General features: G+C 36.8%; 4 protein-coding genes and 2 pseudogenes across 4 annotated transcripts; 4 read left to right on the top strand and 2 right to left on the bottom strand.

Moving 5' to 3' along the window:
- Positions 1-898: 898 nt before the first annotated feature.
- Positions 899-2,013, bottom strand: LOC148909395 (uncharacterized; annotated as a pseudogene).
- A 2,747-nt stretch (positions 2,014-4,760) lies between these two features.
- LOC148909396 (uncharacterized) lies at positions 4,761-7,458 on the top strand. The gene is made up of 2 exons (XM_089034663.1): positions 4,761-4,931; positions 5,127-7,458. Exons 1-2 carry the CDS (start codon positions 4,761-4,763, stop codon positions 7,374-7,376), a joined length of 2,421 nt encoding a protein of 806 aa, XP_088890789.1. The 3' UTR covers positions 7,377-7,458.
- Positions 7,459-12,253: 4,795 nt separating this feature from the next.
- Positions 12,254-13,997, top strand: LOC148909397 (uncharacterized). Its single transcript, XM_089034676.1, has 2 exons — positions 12,254-12,500; positions 13,766-13,997. The coding sequence occupies exons 1-2, from the start codon at positions 12,351-12,353 to the stop codon at positions 13,919-13,921; spliced, it is 306 nt and encodes a 101-aa protein (XP_088890802.1). The 5' UTR covers positions 12,254-12,350; the 3' UTR covers positions 13,922-13,997.
- Positions 13,996-15,125, top strand: LOC116300780 (uncharacterized). Its single transcript, XM_031709721.2, has one exon. The coding sequence runs from the start codon at positions 14,476-14,478 to the stop codon at positions 15,067-15,069; it is 594 nt and encodes a 197-aa protein (XP_031565581.2). The 5' UTR covers positions 13,996-14,475; the 3' UTR covers positions 15,070-15,125.
- Positions 15,126-15,898: 773 nt separating this feature from the next.
- On the top strand, positions 15,899-19,053 carry LOC148909398 (uncharacterized; annotated as a pseudogene).
- On the bottom strand, positions 18,624-20,412 carry LOC148909399 (uncharacterized). Its single transcript, XM_089034670.1, has 2 exons — positions 19,943-20,412; positions 18,624-19,648 (listed from the first exon to the last, which is right to left on the bottom strand). The coding sequence occupies exons 1-2, from the start codon at positions 20,152-20,154 to the stop codon at positions 19,231-19,233; spliced, it is 630 nt and encodes a 209-aa protein (XP_088890796.1). The 5' UTR covers positions 20,155-20,412; the 3' UTR covers positions 18,624-19,230.
- Positions 20,413-22,739: the final 2,327 nt, after the last annotated feature.

The raw sequence follows: 22,739 nt of genomic DNA on the forward strand, positions 1-22,739 counted from the left end.
GAATATAAAAATAATTAAGAAAAAGAAAGCGCACGGATTCGAGCAGGGCCGGACGGGTTTTTCCGGCCCGCTTACGTCAACCCGTCCGGCCCCCATCACTTGAGTTTTTCCAATGGTTTTATTAGAGCGCGCGAGCAGGGCCGTACGGGTCATATGATAAAACAGGATATGTATAGTAAACCACTTATAAATCAAATGTATCAAGAGTTTGTTATATTTTAATGAAGAATGGCTTTCCAAAATATGCAAACAGATATGTGTCTAAAAGAAGGAATGCGTTTTATTGCACTTTGATTATTTACTTACATGTTGTATTCATTTCCATGCTATAATACACACTGCCAGATGTAACTAACAATTTGACAAATCAATTTCACTAGTCCAGTCAAGGTATAAAGAAATAAAATGCATTAGAACATTCTGAATGTAAAAAGTGTTAATAACAATAAGTAGAAAATACATATAATAGTACTACCTACATAAAGCAAATCCTCTGCTACATTGTTCTTCAGCACCATAATGCAAATATTTTATCCATTGAAAAGCACTAAATATCGATTGGTTTTACTAACTGTTTTACTTCCCACATATTTTATGGTACTTTATAGAGTGAGGTCAAAACACCTGTGAAATAGACACTAATTCCATTGTTTTCTTTTGTGTCTATTTGACTATCACACTTTGATAGTCAATTTTTGTTTCACAGGTATAATGACTTCACTCTAACACCAAGTACTTATATAGTACAGTTGGATAAGAGTGTTTGGACTTTGGTACAGGTTCAGCATATAATTATTAGATAATAATTTGAATATATTCTTTTCATTTCTTACACATGTAATTTATGTATGATCAATAAGTCAATTATTATAATAATAATAATTTAAAAAAAACACAATCAAACCGCGTTTATTAACTTTTGCAGACATAGATCAACCGCATAATTTTCTTTATTATAACGTTGGATGTAGAATGTTACGGATACCTTCTGTTTTTTCATGGAGTATTTTAAGTTAAATGGAGTATTTTTTGATGCAACAACACAGGCTTTTCCAGTCACTTCATAGCAAGCTTTCTTGCCATCCGTTACTTTCATGTAAGTTCTTCTCTGAAGGAAGTTCTCACCAGAAAATCGTCTAGGGGAAAAAAGCTTCTTCACGCACTTTAATGGACATGTAACGATAACAATTGATTGTTTGTTGCACATTTTCAACATCTCCACCATACCCTCGAATAAGTGTAAGAATGTGGCGGAATATAAGCCACGGTATAAATAAACTCACTGGAGTCGCAAGTCCTGTAGCCTTAGAACGCGCCAGTTTGTTTTCAATTCCCTTACCCATTACTTTTAGGTAAGAATCGATTAAGGGGCCACATAGTTCGAGTTTGTTTCCGCACACTTCCTCGTGGATCGAATCTAGCTCTCCCATGCTGTAATCAGGCTTTCTTAAATGGCATTGCACCTGAGATTTTTAATGGTTACTTTAATTATGTCTCACATGGCTATAATACTAGACAAAATGGTTTAAATATTATCATACCAAAAGTTAGGACTGAATCAGCCAAGAAAACGTTTTATTATTCTGGAGCTATCATTTACAATAGTCTACCTAGCTCTCTTAAAGAGATTAATTCTTTATTATTATTTAAGTCTAATCTCAAAGACATTTTTTAAATGTTTTAATGAATTGTATTGATTTTTACTAACATTTTAGTATTTTACAGTATATATATATTTAATTATCTTATTATTTTGTTGATAATTTTTGTTGCCCCCAGGGCGCTCCTTGATAACAGCTGTTTGCTGACGAGCTTACCCTGGTAAAACATGTAATTATTATTATTATTATTATTATTAGTTGCTTTTCTGACGGCCTTTATCCATTCTTTTTCATGCGAAAATTTCATTTCGATTACATGATTATTCCAGAACTTATCTCCGCGTTCTGTATCTTTGCAATTCCATCTGAGATCGAGTTTATCAGCCTTGCTACTTAGGTTTTGATCCGCCATTTTATTTGCTCTATACATCAAGCTGAATAACCGCTGACAATTTTGAGCCCGCGCTTTCGGGAGCAAAACCCATAGCAACCGACCATCGTGTTTACTAGAAATACTACGAAAAGGAAAAAGTACAAAGCCTACAAAAGCAAAGCCTGGTAATGGCCAAAGTGCATTACACAATGCTGCCAAAAAGGTGTACATTGGCTGGATACAACAGGAACATCTTCAAGCAAAGGCCAAACAAGTTCGAATAAAGCAAGTGGTGGGGTGAGAGAGCAAAACTTACCTCTAGTTTATTCAAAAATTGAAGTACTAAAATTGGTGGTAACACTGTTTTTCCATGATGGCCACTCTGCATTAGGTGAATATGAAGATATGCATTTTCTTCTCACATCCTATAATGGTAACGAGATTGGTGACATTGTGAAGCTACCATCAGGAGAACAAGTTTCATTTACGGTGCAAAACTATGCAATGAGTGGTTGTTTTTCTAGAGTGAAATTATATCTGAAAACCTGCAAACTGCTGAACATAAACAATAACAAGGACAGTACTTTAACAGAAAGAAGTTCTTCTAGTGCAACAGAAAATGCAATTGTTATGGGTCCCGGCCAAGAATGTAAGGTACTAAAAGAGCTACAAGATAACGATATTGCCGAAGAATTGAAGGCAGATATTGAAAAAGGAAAAAGTAGGAAACAAATACCCCAGCAGAGCAACAAAAACAGAGTGCTAAAAAGTGTATAGTTAACTGGACAGAGATTGTGTTAAGAGAGTGTCCATGTAAGGTCCAGGCAGAGGGTGATAAACGTCATCGCACAGAACCGGCTCAAATTTGGACCAAAGATAGGTGCTAGGGACTTAATTATTTGTGCGCAGTCTTATCTCCAACAGACACTTAACAGTGCAGTTACCCATCCCACTGTTTTTAGGCCCAATTTTACAAAAAATAGATGCAATCTCTAGAGCAAAATCTTGGCCAAATTTTCTAACAAACATTTTTTTGGGTTGAATCAATCTCTTGGTGGTTACATTGACTGACATCCAGCGTTTATTTTGTAGACTTTATTCTGTCATGTGACATCAAATGTTACCATGGCAACGCCGATAGTAAGGTGTATTTTTCAATGACTGATATATACTTTAGATTGTGAATTTTGAAGCCAAATTTCTCAAATGCGAAAAAAACTTCGGCCAGGAATGGTACATATATTTTTGTTTCATTATAGGCCAGCAGAAAGCTATCTAAGGATATAAGAGGAGAAAGAAGGTTCCATGTGTTATGGTCTGAAGAAGAGAAAGAAATAGTACATAGGACCCTCAACCAATATTTTGAATCTAATCGATTGCCAGGCAAGCAAGATTGCTTGCAATACAATTAAAAAAGCGGAGGAACACTAGACACACGCCACTGGACAAAGATCAAATTTTTCGTAAAAAATGCACAGGCAAAGGCTAAAAAATTTAAAAAATAATAATAATTGTAATTATTCAATTGCATTCAATTCAATAAACCAAGATGGGACATACTTGATGATTTAAATAGTGTGACTCCAATTACATTAGTGGATAACTGGTACAGCTGATTAAACTCAATCCAAAAAAAATACACTGATTCAAACACTTCATAGCTCTGCATCGATCTTAGCTAATTATCTTCGAAGATACACAACTGGATAGATAGATAGATAGGTTTTCTACAAATAAAGGAAATAAAATAATCTGATTACAAGAATGAAATATGAAATACGAAAATAAATAAATAAAGGAATAAATTATCCTACCAGACTGTACGTTATGTCTTTTATATTTTAAGAGAGAAATACGATCCACTCGCATATAACAACAAAAAACTAGACGATAATTCCGCACGCACTACTGATGTCACTCGATGTCCTGCTCGGTAGTCACAAATAGATTCTCATCTTTTGCTTCAAAACCAATAGTTTGAATCACCTATATGTCCCAGTAAATAGAAATGAACAATTACTCGAATTAAAAGGGGAAAATATGTTCCACTTGAGGAATTAAGTAAGTAAGTAAGTCTATTGTTTCTTTCATGAAACGAACAGCAGTTATAATGTAGCGCATACATAGTAAAACAATCACTAATATATTCAAACTTAGGCTTTGCATAGAAACTAAAACAGATAAAAGCATACTCTCTAGACTTTATAACACTTATCTACCTTCCAAATACTCCTGCAACTCATTCATTTGTAGACCAAATATCGAAAAACTGTCAAACGCTTGTTCAATCACGTTGGGAAATCGTAAGGTCAAATCAGGCCACGTAAATGTCTCTAGTTTCCAGTCCCGTATAGTGGTGTTACGCGCGGCCATTAGGTTTGTTATTCCTTAACTGGGGTACCTGCTTTTTCTTTGCCCGTTTAAAAGACTGGTGTCTAAATAAAAGTTTTCCCGCCAAACGAATCGAGTTCTACTGTTTTTGACGTTTATTTTGGTACCAAACTTCATATATTTTGTACTATTTTGATTATACTTTGTTATTCGCCTTGTTGTTGAAATACAGACGTAACTTCGCATCATCTGAACGGTAAGTGCCTGTTATTTAAGTATATTTTTTGCCTTTATTTTGTGCATTATTCTATGAAATAAAACCATAGAACCACGGAGCGTTCTTTCGTGTTCGATTCCATCAGGTTGAATCTTTACAATTATTAAATGTAATTGACGAAAAGTTGTCACAAAATTCATGTATTTCAGATCGTGTATCTCCTTCTAAATAAGCTTATATGGGCTCTGCGAAACGAAGAGCAAGTCGACGAAAAAGCAAAACATCTCAGAAACTTCGGTTCCCAATTGGAGAATTTGCCCAAAGGAAACAGGATCTAAAAGAAAATTACTTATCAAAATCAAAGGAATTAGCTGCTCTCAGAAAAAAACTAAATCGTATAAAGGAAAAGGTAAGGCTTAAGTTTAATTCAAAGCAGCATGTTGATAATGAAATATAACAATCTGTATCCTAGATAGAGCCCAATAAATAGCTTTTAAGGAGTCCAGAGTTCATTATTTATAAACGAGTGTTTAAAACAAATTAATTTTAAGTTTATATCTTGAGGAATCGGGCCGTAAAAGTTTACATTTTGTAATTGGAATAGATAAAAGGCCTCAATACAGAAATCGAAGGAGAAGGAAGGAAGACCTCAGCGCCAGTATTTGCAGTATCTGAAAGTACTGCTTTTGCTAGGAAGAAGAACCCTACAGAGTTGTCACCAGAAGGAAAGATTCTTAATATCCCCCAGAGAAGCAAGAACAGAAGGCAGTTGGAGACATTATTGGCATCAGTTGAGATCCATGGAGGAACACAAGAGCACAGGCAGCCTGCACTGGATGGAATGTTCTCCAGTCTTGATAAATATTGCAATGTTGAAGGTTTTAAGCTGTATATAGGTAGTTCAAAGAAATTAAGAAATGCAAGCATTGATCTTGCAAATGATGCAGGAAAAAGTTTTGAAAAAAGCCAAGACAACATCATTCGTTCATTTTCCCTTCTTTATGCTGGTGGGCTAGTAAGTAAGAGGAAATATGAGCAAGCAAGATCTGCTCTAGGCACTCAATCTATAGGCAGTAAAACCTCTAAGGGATATCTTAGTAGGAAAAGGTTAGGGTATGGTGGGGGAATACACATACCAAGAATTCTTTCCTACAAAGATCTAATGTCTAAGGTAAACAGTATTGACATTGGGGAGCTCATATCAATAAGAGAAACACTGTGCTCTGATTTGCCAGCTGAACAAAGAGTAGATGGCGTATACAGGAATTTGGAGAACATGCTAATTTGTCTTGCAGAATTTTATCTACAGGTAGACCCTTACAGGAAAGAAGAAGATAGACTTAGATGGTTTGGTGGAAAAAAGGGTGAATTTAAAGTTGCTTTGGGTGGTGATGGGGCACCATTTGGGAAATATGATGAGTCAATGTCTTGGCTTGTGAGTTTTCTGAATGCTGGTCCCAGAATGGCTAGTCCTAATGATAATTTTCTTTTATTTGGGGCTAACTGTAAGGAAACCCATGCTGTTGTGACAAAATTTACAAGGCTGATAACACAGCAGTGTGCTGCAATAGAACTTAAGACATTTACAGTATGTGATCTACAAGTTAAGTTTACTTTTGAATTGATTCCTTCTGATATGAAATTTCTTGCATTTTTGAACGGAGAACTATCTAATTCTGCTACTTATTTTTCAAGTTTTGCTAATGTCTGTTTAAGTGATATTGATTGTTTACAGGGAACATTTGGTACCACATCAGATTGTAAGTGGAAGCCCTGGGAATACAATGAAAGAGTGAAAGTGGCACAAAAGGTAACTGAACATAAAGAAAATTTACCAAATAAATTGGCTTCTTCAACAAAAAGATCAAGAGTCACAAAGTTTATTGCGAACCAAAGGTCTAGGCAAGAATTTAAACCACTTATTGGCAATCTGTGTGACAACGAGGTTTTAGAACCTTTGCACCTGAAGAACAATGCTGTTCAAAAGCTTCATTGTAAGTTGTTAGGTTTGGCCCTTAGTGCCAGTAATCTCCCACCAGCAATTTCTTCCCTGTCAGAGATACCCCAGAGTCCCATTAGGAGATATATTGAGGCAATGGAGGTGGAAGTCAAGGCGACAAGGCTGAAAAAACAGCTGGTTAAGTGGCTGATTGAGGAAAGAACAAAGGACAAGGAATTTTCTTACCGGTTTACTGGTAAGGATTCAAGACTAATATTGCATGGCTTCATGTATTTAGTTAATGCTTTAAGAGGTAACAGCACAAATCCAGTATTACTAACAAAGCTTCTTGTCATTGTATTTATTGCTATTAATTTAAGAGATTCTGCAGCACTTTTTTCTATGTATCATTTTTCAAACCAGAAGCTTCAGCAACTACATAAATGTACACATGACTACTTTATTGCCATTGTTCTTTTTGGTGATGTACCTTCCCCCAGCGAGTGGAGTATAGGTAAGTTAGTTGCTACCCATACACAGTGGATGTTTGAAAGGTATGGTGTTGGTCTTCGCATTAACACTATGCAGGGAAGGGAAGCAAAACATGTTCAAATTGCAAGTTATGCAAAGCACAGTCACTTTAAAAACAGATGGTTTTTAGTATTCAGACATGATTTTATCAGTAAAATTTGGTTACCATTACTACAACCATCACTCTTAAATTATCAACAGAGACAAGAGAGTCTGGTTCCTGACAGAGTAAGTCAGGAAAATTCTCTCAGTTGCCACTGTGGATTTCTTAAACAGAAGTCTAGGGAGAAGTGCTTTTACTGTGATCACGAAATAATGGTAGAAATTGTCAAATCTGTGGAAAACTGTAAACTTACTTCAAGGTTAGCTCATATTTTAAGATAAAGGTAAGTGAGTTTTATTACTTCTAGACTATGCTCTATAAGAATAAATCACGAATTGATGATTTGGAATATAGATATATATCTTTTATAGCTGCATAATTAAATATTTACAGTGTAGATGTTTTATCAATAATCAAATAATTATTATTTTACTGTAAAATGTTACTCTAATACTTCATAGAATGGTTTTACTTAACCCGTGAAACAAAAAATGCTTATAAATATGTAATAATCAAAATACCACTAGAGAAAACAATGGAAGTAAGATCTTTTAACCTCTATAAGTCTACTAACTACTTCACAGGTTAAGTAAAACCACTCTTTGTGCATATATCTGCATACATATAGAGGATATTACATGGCCGCTTGGAGATAGGAATTTTATCTTCTCGTGTTCAATTTAGATATCTCACGAGTAAGCGCCAGCGCAGATCTTTTCAACACGAGAAGATAAAATTCCTATCTCCAAGCGGCCATGTAATATTCTGTTTATCATATAATTATCAATGAAGTATGTTTTGGCTTTTTCAGGCAATTCGTTCCGTGTATTTTTGAATAGCCATCGCAATGGTGTTATTTTCACATGTGAAGATATCAATTTTTCGAAATAGAGAAAAATAGATATTTCATTGGTAATTATATAATAAAAAGGTATAATATACATGATAGGATTCAAGAATTATGTCAAGTATCAAAAAATATTGATCCATAATAAGTAAATGTTGTTATATAAATATAGTCATTTTTTAATTATTTATTATGTAAAAAATAGCATCAAGGCTATTTCAACAGGTCAAAGTAGAATCCTTTTGCCATTATGAAAGTTAAACTATATGTAAAGCGAAATCATTGTGTCTAATCACCAGCAATAAAATCACATGTAGGCTATATGATAAGCTTACATAATTATCAACAGTCAAGCAATAAAAATGTCATGAACTAGAATATAATAAAGTTGTACTTTAGTTATCCACAAGTGTAAAATAGTCAAAAGAGCTAGTGTCTATTAAAATCAATTAAAAAACGTTTTGAAATTTTACAAGACTATACATTATTTGATGTTATGTGCAGGGGAAATCCATGACTATTCCAAACTCCATAGAAGAAATCAAAGCTCAGCACTTCTTTTTTATCATCACATAACATACCAAACTGCTTATCTTCATCTATAATTGCCTCGATCCGCTTCTTATCCTTGGTTACCTTTCGAAGAAAACTTTCACTGGGTATATCCGAGTCCATTAACTTTGAAAACAAGGACCTCACTCGAGCTAGAGATATGAAAGCCATCACATATTTTTTAGACTTTTTTGATTATGATTTTTTGATTTTTTGAGAAGCAACAGATCGTTGCTCTAAACGAATGACAAGACAACATTCTAGAGCACATCCTCCGTCACAATATAACATTGGGGGAAAAGTTTACTTGCGCTTGCCTAAAAAGGGGGGTTTAAAATCTGCCCCAAAAAAGCGTGTAGTCATTGAAGCTGTAATACAGAAAAGAAACCTACATCGTCATTCTTATGAAGTTTCATACACATCGCCATCTACCGGTAAGAGAGAAATTCGTTGGATTTCTGTTGATGACATAACTAGTCTTACCCTCAAGGAAGAGAAACGGTAACAAAAACTCGCAAGAATTTCAAAGCAGAAAAAGAAAAGTCATTTCAATAAGTATTATATTCCCATGTCCAAACAAGACTATAACAGGGAAATCGAAAATCAGGGCTATAAAATTTTGTTCAATCCACCAGGCAATGGGAGCTGCCAATTCTCAGTATTAGCACATCAGCTGAATTCTATGGGTATTTATCGGTCTTCAAAATCTTTACGGAACGAAATAATAAGATATTTAGAAACTCATCCTGTGGATAATGATGGGTTTCCTCTAACCGAATTAATTCCCGAGGATGAATTTCAATCTTGGAACGAATACATCAACCACATGGCTAACGAACACACTTTTGGTGACCAAATAACTTTGTTTGCAGCTGCAAATATATTCAATGTTGACGTTCATGTGGTATCGTCACTTGGAGTCGGAGCACAACACGTTTTTCATCCTTCATCTGGCGGCCCCGTAACAGCGCTTTATCTTGGTCACTTTGCTGAGAACCAAAGTGAGCATTACGTTAGTATTGCTCCCGTCTTAGATTCTCACAACGTGGGTACTGATGCAGATTATGATGATGAAAACCCTGGTCCTGACGCTGATAACGATGAAAACACTGGACCTCTGACGCTGATAATGATGAAAACACCGGACCTGACGCTGATAATGATGAAAACCCTGGACCTGACGCTGATAATGATGAAAACCCTGGACCTGACGCTGATAATGATGAAAACACTGGACCTGACGCTGATAATGATGAAAACCCTGGACCTGACGCTGATAATGATAAAAACCCTGGACCTGACGTTGATAATGATGAAAACCCTGGACCTGACGCTGATAATGATGAAAACCCTGTACTTGATGTCGAGAATGATGATAATAATCTTCAGCTTCTAAACAACGATGTTTTAGAAATCATAGTGAGGATTGCGTTGTCAGCTTTTCCATTTATGCGAGCTACACTAAGATCCGTAAACAGATTTTCTAAATCAGTCGTGGACGAAGAGCCTTACCCAAGGGTGTATTTACCAGAGCTTGCAGGAGAAGCTACTGTCATAAGTATAAGAAAGCTGATAAGGATGAAAGGAAAAAACAGTGGTGCCATTGCACACATTCGAGAGGTAATTAATACCTCAAATTGGAACAACGCGTGGTTGAAATTAGTACCAAGTCGACACGGCTGGTTTACTATCCTTGGAATTTATTGGAAGAAAAAGAAATGCTGAAAGTGCCGGATTGGCTGAAAAATTCTGGCTTTGTGTGTGTTTTTTTGTTTGTTTTTTTTTCTTTTCTTTTTCTTCTACTGTTGTGTTAATTTTAGTCTATTCAGGTTGCAATGTCAGATAGCTATTGCTTATTACTACCACAAGAACGTTTAATTATCGGACGTGCTCCTTATATGGTGTATACCATGTTTTATTTGTTTTGCAATTATGAATATGAATATTATGAAGGAAGGAAATTAAACCAATAATGCTGCAGTCATAATCAAAAAATGATTCTCCTATTTTCATGCTACACACCATCAATGGATTCTGCTGATATTGCTTTTGAGTTAAAATTTGAACCAAGGAGTAAGGAAAGTCCATATAGGAAATCCGTCAAAAAGAGATTAAGAGATGCTTTCATAGCATATTACAAAATCAATTGACATGCATGAAAAACTTGAAAACGATATACTGATGTTGTAATCTCTATTTTATACCTATTTATATGATTGTCAGATGTAAAAGTTGAGTTTAATAAAGCTTGTTTTAGGGTTAATGTTGTGAATCGTTTGAAACATTAAATGAATTTGCAAATTGTAGAAAAAATTTGTGATCTTACATCTGAGAAAAAAATTGTGGAAAATTTGCATACACGGTGTACAGTTATACGATGGATTTTGAGTTTACAACATTAAAAGCACAATTAGTTTTGGCCTTGAGACTGATACAAAAAAATTAAATTAAAAACAAAATTACATTTGTGACCAAAGTTTATTACATTTGTGACCAAAGTTTATTACATTTGTGACCAAAGTTTATTACATTTGTGATCTTTATTACATTTGGGTCCAGTTTTTACATTTGTGCCTTCTACAAGCCTTTGTGCTTTTCTTACTGAGGCATGGACCAAAGCCGGACAACAACACCTCACAATAAAGAACTTGTCATTGACGGAGTAATGATGAATGGACCACTAGCATTATCTGTCAAGAATGACCTGTGTAATGCAGTTCCAAACCTAAATTCAGATCAATGTTCCTTCATGCAAAACATGCTAGATCGAGATGCAGTGATACAGTCGCCAGATACAGATGTCTTCCTTCTTTGCGTCTCACACTATGATGATATCGGTTGCAGTGAATTTTGGTTCTGTACTGATGTCAAGGATCACCTGCGATCACCATCCCAGCACAAGAAATCTCAAATGTGCAAAGCTTTCCCTGTATTTCACGCATTAACAGGGCGCCATTCTACCAGTGCCCTGCCCGGTTTAGGTAAGAAGAAAGAATGGAGAGTGATTACAGAGAGTAGTGTACACAAACAGAACCTAAGGAATGTTGGACTGTCGACCGAAGTTGATGACAAGACAGGGGCACTGCTAAACAGCGAAACACCGGAACGAAACACCGGAACGAAACACCGGAACGGAACACCGGAACGAAACACCAGAACGAAACACCGGAACGAAACACCGGAACGAAACAGAGACAAATTATTGATATTACAAATATCATGCAATAAAAAATGAAAAAAATCAAAATAAACGATAGTACAATGATACAAATGCGATAAAGCTTACCTTTATGCCCGTGCTTTATGATCTGTGATCCGCGTATCGATCATTTATTTAATGTCGTTTCGCTGGCTATCAATGCAATTCTTTCTCGAATTTGAAGGATTCCAATGGTTCTTTGAATAAAACAAGCATTAGTCTTAACTGCTTCTGTCTCTAGTATCTACACTAAGAAAAATTGTGAAAAAAAGCGAAAGTTCCCGGGCGACGCCATGTTTATTTACACAAAAGCACAGGAAGCCCAGCTCTTGACAATCGGATCCCGGAATCTGTCATGCGTATTGTGTGCCCTGTGTGTTGAATGCATGGCGATGACTTCTAGCGAAGGTATGTAAGTGCTGTACTTTGTGATAAAAATTTTTTTTTTTTCCTAATGTTTGTCTTGTTTTTTTGCTACAAATTACAAAATAACATATTGATTGGATGTTTTCTATAAAATTCACGCATGGATGGTACGCATTCTTCAAGATATTCTAAGATTAAAAACGTCCTTTTATCTAAGCTGAACTGCATGAATATAATATTAATTGAAGGAAGAATTAATCATATTTTACGGATCATCATTAAAAGCATAATATGATGATAGATATGATAACCTACGATAGCTTATCTATTAAATTTTTTTTATTATCAGTCATTGATCTTACTCTGAGCGGTGACAGTGGTGACAGTTCTTGTGACAGCTCTGAAGATAGTCTCAGCAAAAGTATTTTTGAAGATGTCAAGGTAGGTACTTGAGCTTATATTGATTTATCGGAACATAATTACGAAGATTTGCACAAAAAATGGTCATGCCACCTAACCGCAACCGATAGCAGTAATTGCATTGAACATATGAAGCTCTTCACTTTATCAGCTTATGTCATTTATTTTAATTTATACTATTTCTTTGATGAAACTTACTAATTTTCTTCTTTTATACTATATCAAGAAGACCTCTTTTGTAACCCGTTATTTATATTAATATTTTTGTTTTATTTTTTTGAACATGTAATTTCTGTTTATTTGTTATTTTGTTCATTTTGTAATTTCCGTTCAAGATCATATATATAATGCAACCTATGCTATTTATCATCCGGCTAGTATGACTAGCCGAAATATCGTTATTAACAAAGATACATTTTCTACTTCGTATTGGCTATTTTATTTTATTCATTTCTTTGAAAACTTTTTGAGACTTTTGAAAAAATATTTTGGCCCGGCGGGCTGGGGAATTTGAATTTTGGTCCAGAAAATGTCAAAATCCACACCCCTCTCCCTAACCTTAACATCCTTAACATTGATAAGTGCATAACATGCTTCATTTTCACATATATTTAATTGTCGTGACCATTTCTAGCTTACCCTGGATACCAGGGGTCCAATGAAATTCACAACAGCCAATTAACTTTACTTTTTCAAAATTTTACTATTTGAAATGCTGTGAATATTTCATCACTTTGTAGATAAAACTAAAATCCTGAATCAACAGACGTTAATTTTCGAGCATTGTGCTTTATTTTGGTTATTATTCTAGTGCATAAATTATTTTTCAGTTTTACTTTAATTTTCCCTTCTCCGATCTTGAATTCTTTTATATAGTATTTTTTTTCTTCAAAAGGGCAGGGCTTGGCAAATTTCAACCCATATAAAGGATACCCCAAAAATAATACTATTAAAATGCACCAAAGATAAATTGTAAAAAAAATATTTATTAATGACTGGATTTGTATACATGCGACGATTGCGATGGGTAATTTCCTTTTTTTAAGCTGATTTGCTAAATATCAAATGTTTAAATTAAAAGACCCTAAAAGTTACCAAGTCGCTGATTTTTACCCCTATTAAAGATACGACGAGCATCCCCGTACGTTTATACCCGGAGTCCCCCCCCCCCCCCCCCCACTCCAGGCATTTGGTTCTACAGGATGTCCGTTATAATGAGGGCAACTGTAGTAGAATTATTTCAATCTCACAGAAATAATAACTGACTTATCTTTTATATTCTGTAGCCAACAGACAACTACTTCAATAACAAAAACTGGCCATTGTGGAGTCGCGAAAAAGGTCTCTCGACTTCAACACTGATAGAGATAATACTACATGAGGCACTTGAAATGCCAGAAAAAATTTGCCAGCAACGACCTGTGGGAGTGCAGCACAACTGAGTCTTTGTAATCAGTCTAGAAAAGGTGGACGTGAAAGACTTGACAGCTGATGACAATGGATCTTGGGAGATAGTGCTACAGGTTCTATACTGTCTGTGAAGAGAGAATTCACTTCTGGAGATAATGTATACACACTATATCGGCAATATGGCACACACAAAGCCACAAAGAAAGAAAAAGGTGTGGAATTCAAACGAGTTATTTCTACTTTAAAAGACTCTTATGAAAAACTTGCACCGTTGGCTGTTCTGCAGTACTTTTTTAAAGGAGGTAAGGAAGAAGATATTGTTCTGGCACCTCATTGAAATGCTCGCGGTAACAATAAAAAGCCTTTCGTTCGTACAGCTGCATCAACGCTGAATGATATTAAGGAACACTGTTTCAACAAGAAGCCTAAAGTCGTATATGATGACTCGTTTGAAAAGAGCGGAGGCCTATTAGGTAGCACTTCAACATCATGTGAACCACGAAATCCTAGGCAAGTCTACAATGCTATAGCATCATTCGTTAATAAGAAGAAAGACGAAGACAAAGATGAGATATTTCAGTTGTTGATGCAGTTGAAGGAAGATAACGCTTCAGAAGGTGGTTTTATACAAGAAGTAACTTTTGGTAAAACACCAGAAGTAATAGTAGCATTCGAGCAGCAAGTAACAGACATTACCCGTTTTTGCACAAATCAAACACGATTTTCCATCATGAGCATCGACCCAACATTTAACCTTGGCAAATTTTTTGTCACTCTAACCACATACAAGCATCCAATGCTCTTACTAAAGGAGTCACAAGAAAGCCCAGTTTTCCTTGGACCCAGCTTTATCCATATGCAGCAAACAACACAGAATTATTATGGTTTCCTATCTTACCTGATCGGAAAGAAGCCAGTTCTACAGAATCTAAAAGCCTATGGATCAGACGGCGAAATAGCTCTCATAAATGCCTTACTCGCAGCATTTCCAGAAGCAATTGGTCTGAGATGTTTTATTCACATAAGGAACAACTTAGAAGAATCGCTTCAAAAGAAATTCCTTGTCAAGCCAGAAGTTAAATCCACAATCATCCACGACATATTCGGCCAGAAGCTTGGAGACACAAAGGTGAGGTTCGAGTACAAATATCAAATAAGTCTTAATATTATCTACCGCTGAATTTTAAGGGACGGACCATTCGTGAAAGGAGGTGGGGAAAATACCTTTAAAATTTGTGGAATGAAAAATGAGTGAAAAAAAGTGCGTGCAAGGGGGGGAAAATCCTGCACTACCAGGAGCATTGAATAATCATGAAAAATACTAGATTAGTTTTTAAAAAATCCTACACCCTCCCCAAGGCAAGAACTTTAATTTTGGAAAGTTTGATATAAGATTTTCTGGTGTTAAGTGCTGGAATGCAATTGATGACTCAATAAAAGTGCTTAAGACTGAATAATCTTTTCAAAAGAAGCCGAGTGGTGTTCTGCTTAGCTCATACATCCCCCCTCCTGATCCTTTATTTCCTAATATTTTTGCTACATTTGTTATAAACTTGAAATGTTTCTTAATTTTTTTCTTTCCTTCCCCCCCCCCCCCCCCCCCCCCCCTCTTTGTTAAAGGGCAACTTACCCCCCAAAACGACCCATTTTTAAGAGAAAGTACATCAATTGAGAAACACAAAAATTTAATTTTTAGAGGGGATAGAGCATCCGTGTTCCTAAAAAAATAATTTCAAAACATCGCATATATCGCTCTGGTGGCCGCCATCTTTGAGCCCGCGATAAATTACCGCATTCAGGTGTGACGTCACAACGTCAACGTGTGTTTGGATATGTAGAGTTTTTCTGTAAGCATGAGAGTTTGAAGTGGCTTTTTCGACAAAATGGTTAATTGTTGCGTGCCTGAATGCACTAACTATTCGACAAAAACAAAAGATGTTAGCTATCACAAGATTCCTAAAGATTTACAAATTCAGAAAGCTTGGATTTCTCGTCTAAGACAAGCAAATCTGCCGCCATTGAAGAATTGCTATGTATGTAGCGAGCACTTCGAGGATGGTTGCTTCGAATCCGACCTTATGGAGCAACTAACAGGCGAAAAAAGAAAAAGGAGGTTAAAGGCTGATGCAATTCCAAGTATTTTTAACTTTTCAACCATCCCTAGTAAAAGAAGAGCTACGACAGAAAACCGTATAAGACGACAACGACAAAAAGAGGTAGGTGATTTGTAGTTTGTGTTCGCACGTGCACTGCTAGATTGTCAGTGTAATATGTAAGTCTTATATATATATTAGAGCTATTTCGTGACTGGTCTGTGACTGTGCTCAGACCAAACCAATGCATTAAATTCTTAATACTAAGTTTACCGCTGCGGGTTTAGTTATGATGAATTGCGGATGAATAAGTTATACGCTCTTTCATATGGAGTCAATGAAAGTCCTATAAACAATTAAAGCTTGAGTGTCGTCTCAACTATCGGAATCAGTGAGAACCCCAGTAACTGCCATTCATTGTTATTTGTATTTGTTCTATAAATGATTATGTTTACTTCTTTTTCCCCATAAGACATTGGATAACCTACTGACTCCAACTACACATGCACTTGATGAAATGGTTGAAGAATCTGATATGGAGGTTTCCTTCGATGAAACACCTTCCAACAAAAGGGACTTTGGAGTCCAGTGCTGTCTGGATGAAAAGCTTTCAATACGAAAAAGCACCTCAACCCAAACAGAAAATGTGGATGTTAGTGTTGAGACTTCTGATGCCTGCATTCAAGTAGAAGGAAATTCAACATTTGAGCAATTGAACAGTATCCTGCATGACCATCCATACAGCTATACTGCTCCCTCTGTACCCATGAGTGTGTCACCACAAAAGTCTTGCAAGAATGATGTATCACCACAGAAATCTGCAAAGTCCTGTGGGTCTTTTCCTTTGTCAGATGAAGAAGTGAATCTTTTTTCAAGTGATGAAGAGGATGAATACATTATCTCATCACAAGAAACAAATTCTTCAACAGACAAAGAGTCTGAACCTGAGTATCACTTTGACACCTACATCAAAGAGCCAAAGTATTTGGTATTTGCAGCATGCCTAGGTGAACTGTTCAGGTTTTGTATCAACTGTGGTTCCATCGTAACTGACACCAACATTACCTGCACAGGAAGCATGGTAACGGTTAAAACCATATGTATGAAAGGTCACAACTGCTTGTGGAATTCCCAGCCTCTCATCAATCGTGCACCGGTAGGAAACCTTCTAATCTGCTCATCTATTTTGTTCACTGGTAACACTTTTACAAGAATCCAAAACTTTGCCTCATGTCTTGGGTTACGATTTATCAGTGAAAAAGTTTTTTACCAAAATCAGAATAGGTATCTATTTCCTGTAATAAATGATACCTGGGAAAGAGAAAGAAGAGCCGTTTTACAAGAACTGTCAAGTAAGCCTCTTGTATACTTGAATGGGGATGGACGGTGTGACAGCCCTGGCCATAATGCCAAGTATGGTACATACACATTTATGGACAATGACTCAGGAAAGATAGTTTCCTTCTCTGTGGTTCAGGTCACAGAAACAACATCTTCAAATGCTATGGAGAAAGAAGGTTTCATTAGGAGTCTTGGTAGTCTTGAGGATGAGGACGATATTAACATCAAGAGGATAACTACTGACAGACATACCTCAATCACTAGCACCATGGAAAAAGATTACAGCCACATCAAACACCAATATGACGTATGGCATTTGTCAAAATCTGTTGTGAAGAAACTCAACAAGAAATCCAAGTTGAAAAAAAGTGCTGACCTTTCACATTGGATCCAGTCGGTCTCAAACCATCTGTGGTGGTGTGCAGCAACATGCAATGGTAGTGTGCAGCTGTTGAGAGAGAAGTGGGTCTCTATCTTGCATCATGTGACAAACAAGCATTCTTGGAGAGATGCAGAGATCTTCAAAAAATGTGACCATCCTCGACTAACCCAGGAGAGAAGCTCGTAAAAAGTGCTGGCTAAAACCAGGATCTGCAGCTCATGTAGCCCTTGAAGAAGTGGTCCTTCAACCAAAACTGCTGAAGGACTTGGCAAAGCTCACTGACTTCTGTCACACAGGTGGGCTTGAAGTATACCACTCCATGATCCTGAAGTACTGCCCAAAGAGAGAGCACTTCTCCTACAAGGGTATGGTTGCTAGAACACAACTGGCAGCCATTGACAACAACCACAACACAGGAAGGAACCAAGCTGTGATTCAAAAGCCGGGGACGAGGATGGGAGAGGCAAGATACCGCCCATGTTTCCCAAAAATGCACAAGCGTTGGGTAGTTAAGCCTGTGTTGGAAAAGAAAAGTTATTCTTTCCTTCCTGAGCTTCAAAAGAAAGTGCTGGGATTGTGTGATGGCTCAGAAGTTGACCTCCAGGAATTGATTCAGAAACACCGGTCCAGGTTTTCAAGATAATCTAAATTAGAATTAGCCTTTGTGTACCTGCAGGTCATATGACCCTCCACTGTTTGGTCCTTCTTCCCCTCCCTCAAGTCCCAATCCCCCTCTGCTTTGCAGGCTATCTTTGGACAGTCGTGTAAAATACTGGTAAAAGATATCCCTTAATGAAAAAAGCTCCCAGATATGGAAAGGTACACGACAGACCCAAGTATAAATGCTATATACAAAATATGTAATTTTTAAAAATGACAAGGGGACCTGATGAAACGGGCAGATAAGTATGCAGTACCTTTTAGATGTTCAAATGAAAATTTTATTAAAATATTATTTCCATTTAGGTAAGAATTGACTGTAAAAAAGAGGTCTTTTCTTTACCTATCTACACTACCTTATATATGGGAGTCTCCCCCAGTATGAATATATTAAAGAAAAATATCCAATTGAATGGTGACATTTGCTTCAGCATATTTAACTTTTTTGCTGCCAGGACTCGTATAACTGCAAATTTTGCTTGGTTGGCTAGTGATCGTGTTCACTAGTGCTTTGTACACTAGGTTCACTATTCAGCTGGGTATTTTGTTTAGTGTGTTTTTAATAATAAAATATGTAAAACATTCAAAAAATGTTTGTACCAACAAAAAGCTTTTTATATAAAAAAGAAATTTATATAACACACCTTTCCGTGTACTGCATCCTAAATGAATACATGATTCTTATGCATATTGGTCTCAGCTTTTTCTAGTCTATGTTTTTGTTTTCAATTATCTTGCAATTAAATATGCCAAAAAATTGCAATTCCAGGAATTTTTCCTGATAGAAAAAAATCCACTCTGTATAGTAACTGAAGTAAGGAATAAATAAAATGTATATATTCACTCCATGCAACATTATATCAAGCTAATCATCTGCATAATGAAAACCCTCAAACTGAAAGTCCTCCTCTAGTCCAGGAGGAGGGAAGTGTGCTCTGATGCACATGACAGCACAAGAGGGCAGAACAACCCGAACTTCCTTTCCAAGAACTCCCCAGCACCATCTTGCTAGTTGTCTATATGCAATGTGTCTGTACTGCTTCTGCTCTGGGCCTTCATAAGCATCTCTGTATTGCTGTTTGTACTGAGCCCATGCGGTTCGAAGAACATACTTATTGCCACAAACAGGTAAGAATCCAGGATGTTGAGTAATGCATGGTGGTGGTTCATCAGCATCTCCATCTTCAACAACAGACTGGCATGTTGCAACTACTTTTTGGATTTCTTGGCAACAAATGCATTCAGCTATTGTATCCATAATTTGGCAGCTACCACAGGTACACCTATTAACAAATAAAACAATCCTTAGTATTTTTGAACACTATCAATGATTGTCCCAAGTGAGAGTATATACACAAATTGTGACACAACTATATCCCTGAATCTGTGTCCTACAGTATATAACTTATTGACAACCAAGCGATGTTTAATTGTGACAGTTGGTTTTGCTTTTGGTTGCAAAGGTCGTGAGGCAGATTAAAATGCATAAATATACAGTGCAAGAAAGTGGTAAACACGACTGTAAAAAATGGATACGTAGTTGAGTTTTATCGTGATAAGAAAGAAGTAAAACTTACCAATCTGAATTTGTTAGTCGATTGTTCTCTTGTTCATCGTCTTGAATAATGTCACTGTCAGATCCTTCTCTGAACTCTTCATCTGAGGAGATTTCTATTTCTGGTTCGAACTGATATGGCCGTAAAACAAACTCGTCCGTTTCTAAAAATTCTTGAGCAAAATCGTCTCTCGAGCTGTCCGAGTCTTCGGAAAAAGAATTAGACTCTGACATGCCTTTAATTGAATGACCAGGCCGTATTTCGTTCGTAAAATATTGAGTAAAACGTCTCAGAAACAGGGGAAGAAGTCAACCAAACGCTCGTAAACAACTTGACGCCGTGAACTCTTATGACGTTGTGACGTCATTACCTGTTTTTCTGAGCCCGCGATAAAAGTGCAAGATGGCGGCCACCAGAGCGATATATGCGATGTTTTGAAATTATTTTTTTAGGAACACGGATGCTCTATCCCCTCTAAAAATTGAATTTTTGTGTTTCTCATTTGATGTACTTTCTCTTAAAAATGGGTCATTTTGGGGGGTAAGTTGCCCTTTAAAAAACCAGAAGAAAGGAGATGCTTCAATTGCCCAGATAGTGTAGAAGATGAGAGGCACTTCCTTCTTCACTGTACATTATATTCAAATCTAAGGGAAGAACTCTTCAAGAACATAAATAACATAAACAATGATTCTCTTTTGTTAAATGAGAACGAGTTGTTTCTGTTATTTATAAATCCGCCCAAAATGTTAGCAGTTGCAGTAGCTAAATATGTCCACAACTGCTTTATAAAAAGATCACATACAATACAGAATTAATACAGTATGTGGTCTTCTTACCCAGACTAGACAATAAATAGTAATTGTACTAAATAGGTTAAATAGGTGAATCTATTATGACATGAGAAAAACTACTATAAATCAACAATTATAGCCTTCATACGTTAATGTTTATTCGGGTAAAATGTCCATGCATTTTCTAATACTCGATACCGAATAAAAAAGTCTGTCTGTCTGTCTGTCTTATTTTTCATGCAGGCTAAAAGGGAGGGCCAGCAGAAAGAATTGTGCAAGTATTTAAGGGAGGGCCAAATTGTTTTATATACAAGGAAAGGGAGGGCCACTAAAATATACAGGCCAAAAACTCTTTCTGAACTGAGAAATATATTGGTGTACTTCTCTAGATATTATCAAGAACAGTCGGATGGCTTCGTGTGGTTTATTTGCTCATGTTGGTGGAGTATGCGGCGGACCTCTAGATAACCCCGCTAATGTAGAATGTGTTTCGCTTCGAAAATGTGAGAAAGCCATACACGCCCACTTAAGAACACTGAATGTACGAGACAGATCCTTGGAAACAGTCTCAACTGATTCTAAATAGAGCAGGTAAATGTTTACAAAATTCTTAAACTTTGCATTCTATTTCTCGCTATGTTTCTCTACATTTTTTCTGAGCGTACGGCTGAAAGGCAAACCCACAGCGTTTATACAGGATCCATTTTAGGTGGATTTGAATAAAACGCATACCTATCCACACACCCTTATAGGCCAAGCTCAAGTAACCTGTTAAGAAAATTTTAAAAATGTTTGAAGTGAAAAACGTGTTCTGCTATTTGTGCACGGACTGTTTGGTACATACCACGAATACCTGGACATCACAGTCTGCCCTCGGCACAGAGATGCATATGGGATTCGTTGGCGCTGCAACAGACGAAACTGTACCATTCCAGTCACTTGGGCAGCCCACAAGAAAGGTTGCAAGGGAGACAGAGGGCTGTCATCCAGCCAGTCAAGACGGTTTTAGGAAATTACTGGTCAGCTTGTGCCTGTTGGCTCACGTACGTATGTGATGTGATTATGCAAAAAGCTATGAATACGAAAAAAGGTATTTACACAAAAAGGAAGTATGGAATTTCTATATCACTCGTGGAGACAGGGAGGGGGGGGGACGGGGGGAGGGGGCCCGGGGGGAGGGGATGTGTCTCCCAAAAGTTTGCTTTCGGCACAGATTTGGCGGGAAAATAGAAAAAAATGCCCTCTATAATCGAGGCTCGCTACACCCCTAATATATTATGCTTTTTTGTATATTTAGTAAAATATCGATTTATTTTTATAGCTATCTGCAGGCGCTGCAGAGAAAAAATTGACAAAGCTGAGCAGCCTTCTCAAACAACTGCTGAGATACCAACTACAGAAAACCCATTTCAAGTATCAGCCGAGATTCCTTCTCTCCCCTCTGTCGAGAGTCTTTCTGAGTCAAAGACTAACAATATCTTCAGCTCTGACTATAACAAGGTTAGCAGCACATATTTTAATAGACTGTTGAATTTCGCGTTATCCATATTTATTGCACACCTTTTCCTCTCTCATGTAGGAAACTGACAAAGAAAGTAGCGACACTGGCGACTCGTTGACAGAAGCATTTAGCCAACTTGAAATCGATACTGATCAAAGCCGGGATCCGAGTGTGGTTGTCACCGAAATAGAAGGTGGATTGAGCTCAGAATCGTCTGAAGAACAATTGTCCGATGAAACATCAAATCAAGCTTTAGTGCGCCGAAAGAAGCTCAACGAGTTCTTGATCACCAGTGGTATGCAGGACACGCTTGTTGGTCCGCCTAAAAAAGCTTGGGAGGCCATGAGTAGCCGAACGCAAAAAACGCATGTTTCCAAGGCTACAAATGTAATCGTGGCATCCCTAGATGTAATTACACCAGGAGATGCAGGTAGCCTTTGGAGGGCTGTTCAAGAATCCAGGAAAGTCGATCAAGTTCTTGGAGTTAAGCCCCATGCAGAAGAAAAGTACGTTTCAGCTTTAGCAG

This window comes from Actinia tenebrosa, unplaced genomic scaffold, assembly GCF_029948245.1.
Source record: "Actinia tenebrosa isolate PJP-AT-01 unplaced genomic scaffold, QUT_ActTen_1.0 PGA_scaffold2__45_contigs__length_23673736, whole genome shotgun sequence".
Taxonomy (NCBI): domain Eukaryota; kingdom Metazoa; phylum Cnidaria; class Anthozoa; order Actiniaria; family Actiniidae; genus Actinia; species Actinia tenebrosa.

Excerpts from the sequence above, each read along its gene's own strand:
- LOC148909396 (XM_089034663.1), top strand. The coding sequence starts at position 4,761 with ATGGGCTCTGCGAAACGAAGAGCAAGTCGACGAAAAAGCAAAACATCT. Across the intron at positions 4,932-5,126 it reads TAAATCGTATAAAGGAAAAG|ATAAAAGGCCTCAATACAGA; the intron begins GTAAGGCTTAAG and ends TAATTGGAATAG.
- LOC148909397 (XM_089034676.1), top strand. The coding sequence starts at position 12,351 with ATGATGATAGATATGATAACCTACGATAGCTTATCTATTAAATTTTTT. Across the intron at positions 12,501-13,765 it reads GTATTTTTGAAGATGTCAAG|CCAACAGACAACTACTTCAA; the intron begins GTAGGTACTTGA and ends TATATTCTGTAG.
- LOC116300780 (XM_031709721.2), top strand. The coding sequence starts at position 14,476 with ATGCAGTTGAAGGAAGATAACGCTTCAGAAGGTGGTTTTATACAAGAA.
- LOC148909399 (XM_089034670.1), bottom strand. The coding sequence starts at position 20,154 with ATGTCAGAGTCTAATTCTTTTTCCGAAGACTCGGACAGCTCGAGAGAC. Across the intron at positions 19,649-19,942 it reads CGACTAACAAATTCAGATTG|GTGTACCTGTGGTAGCTGCC; the intron begins GTAAGTTTTACT and ends ATTTGTTAATAG.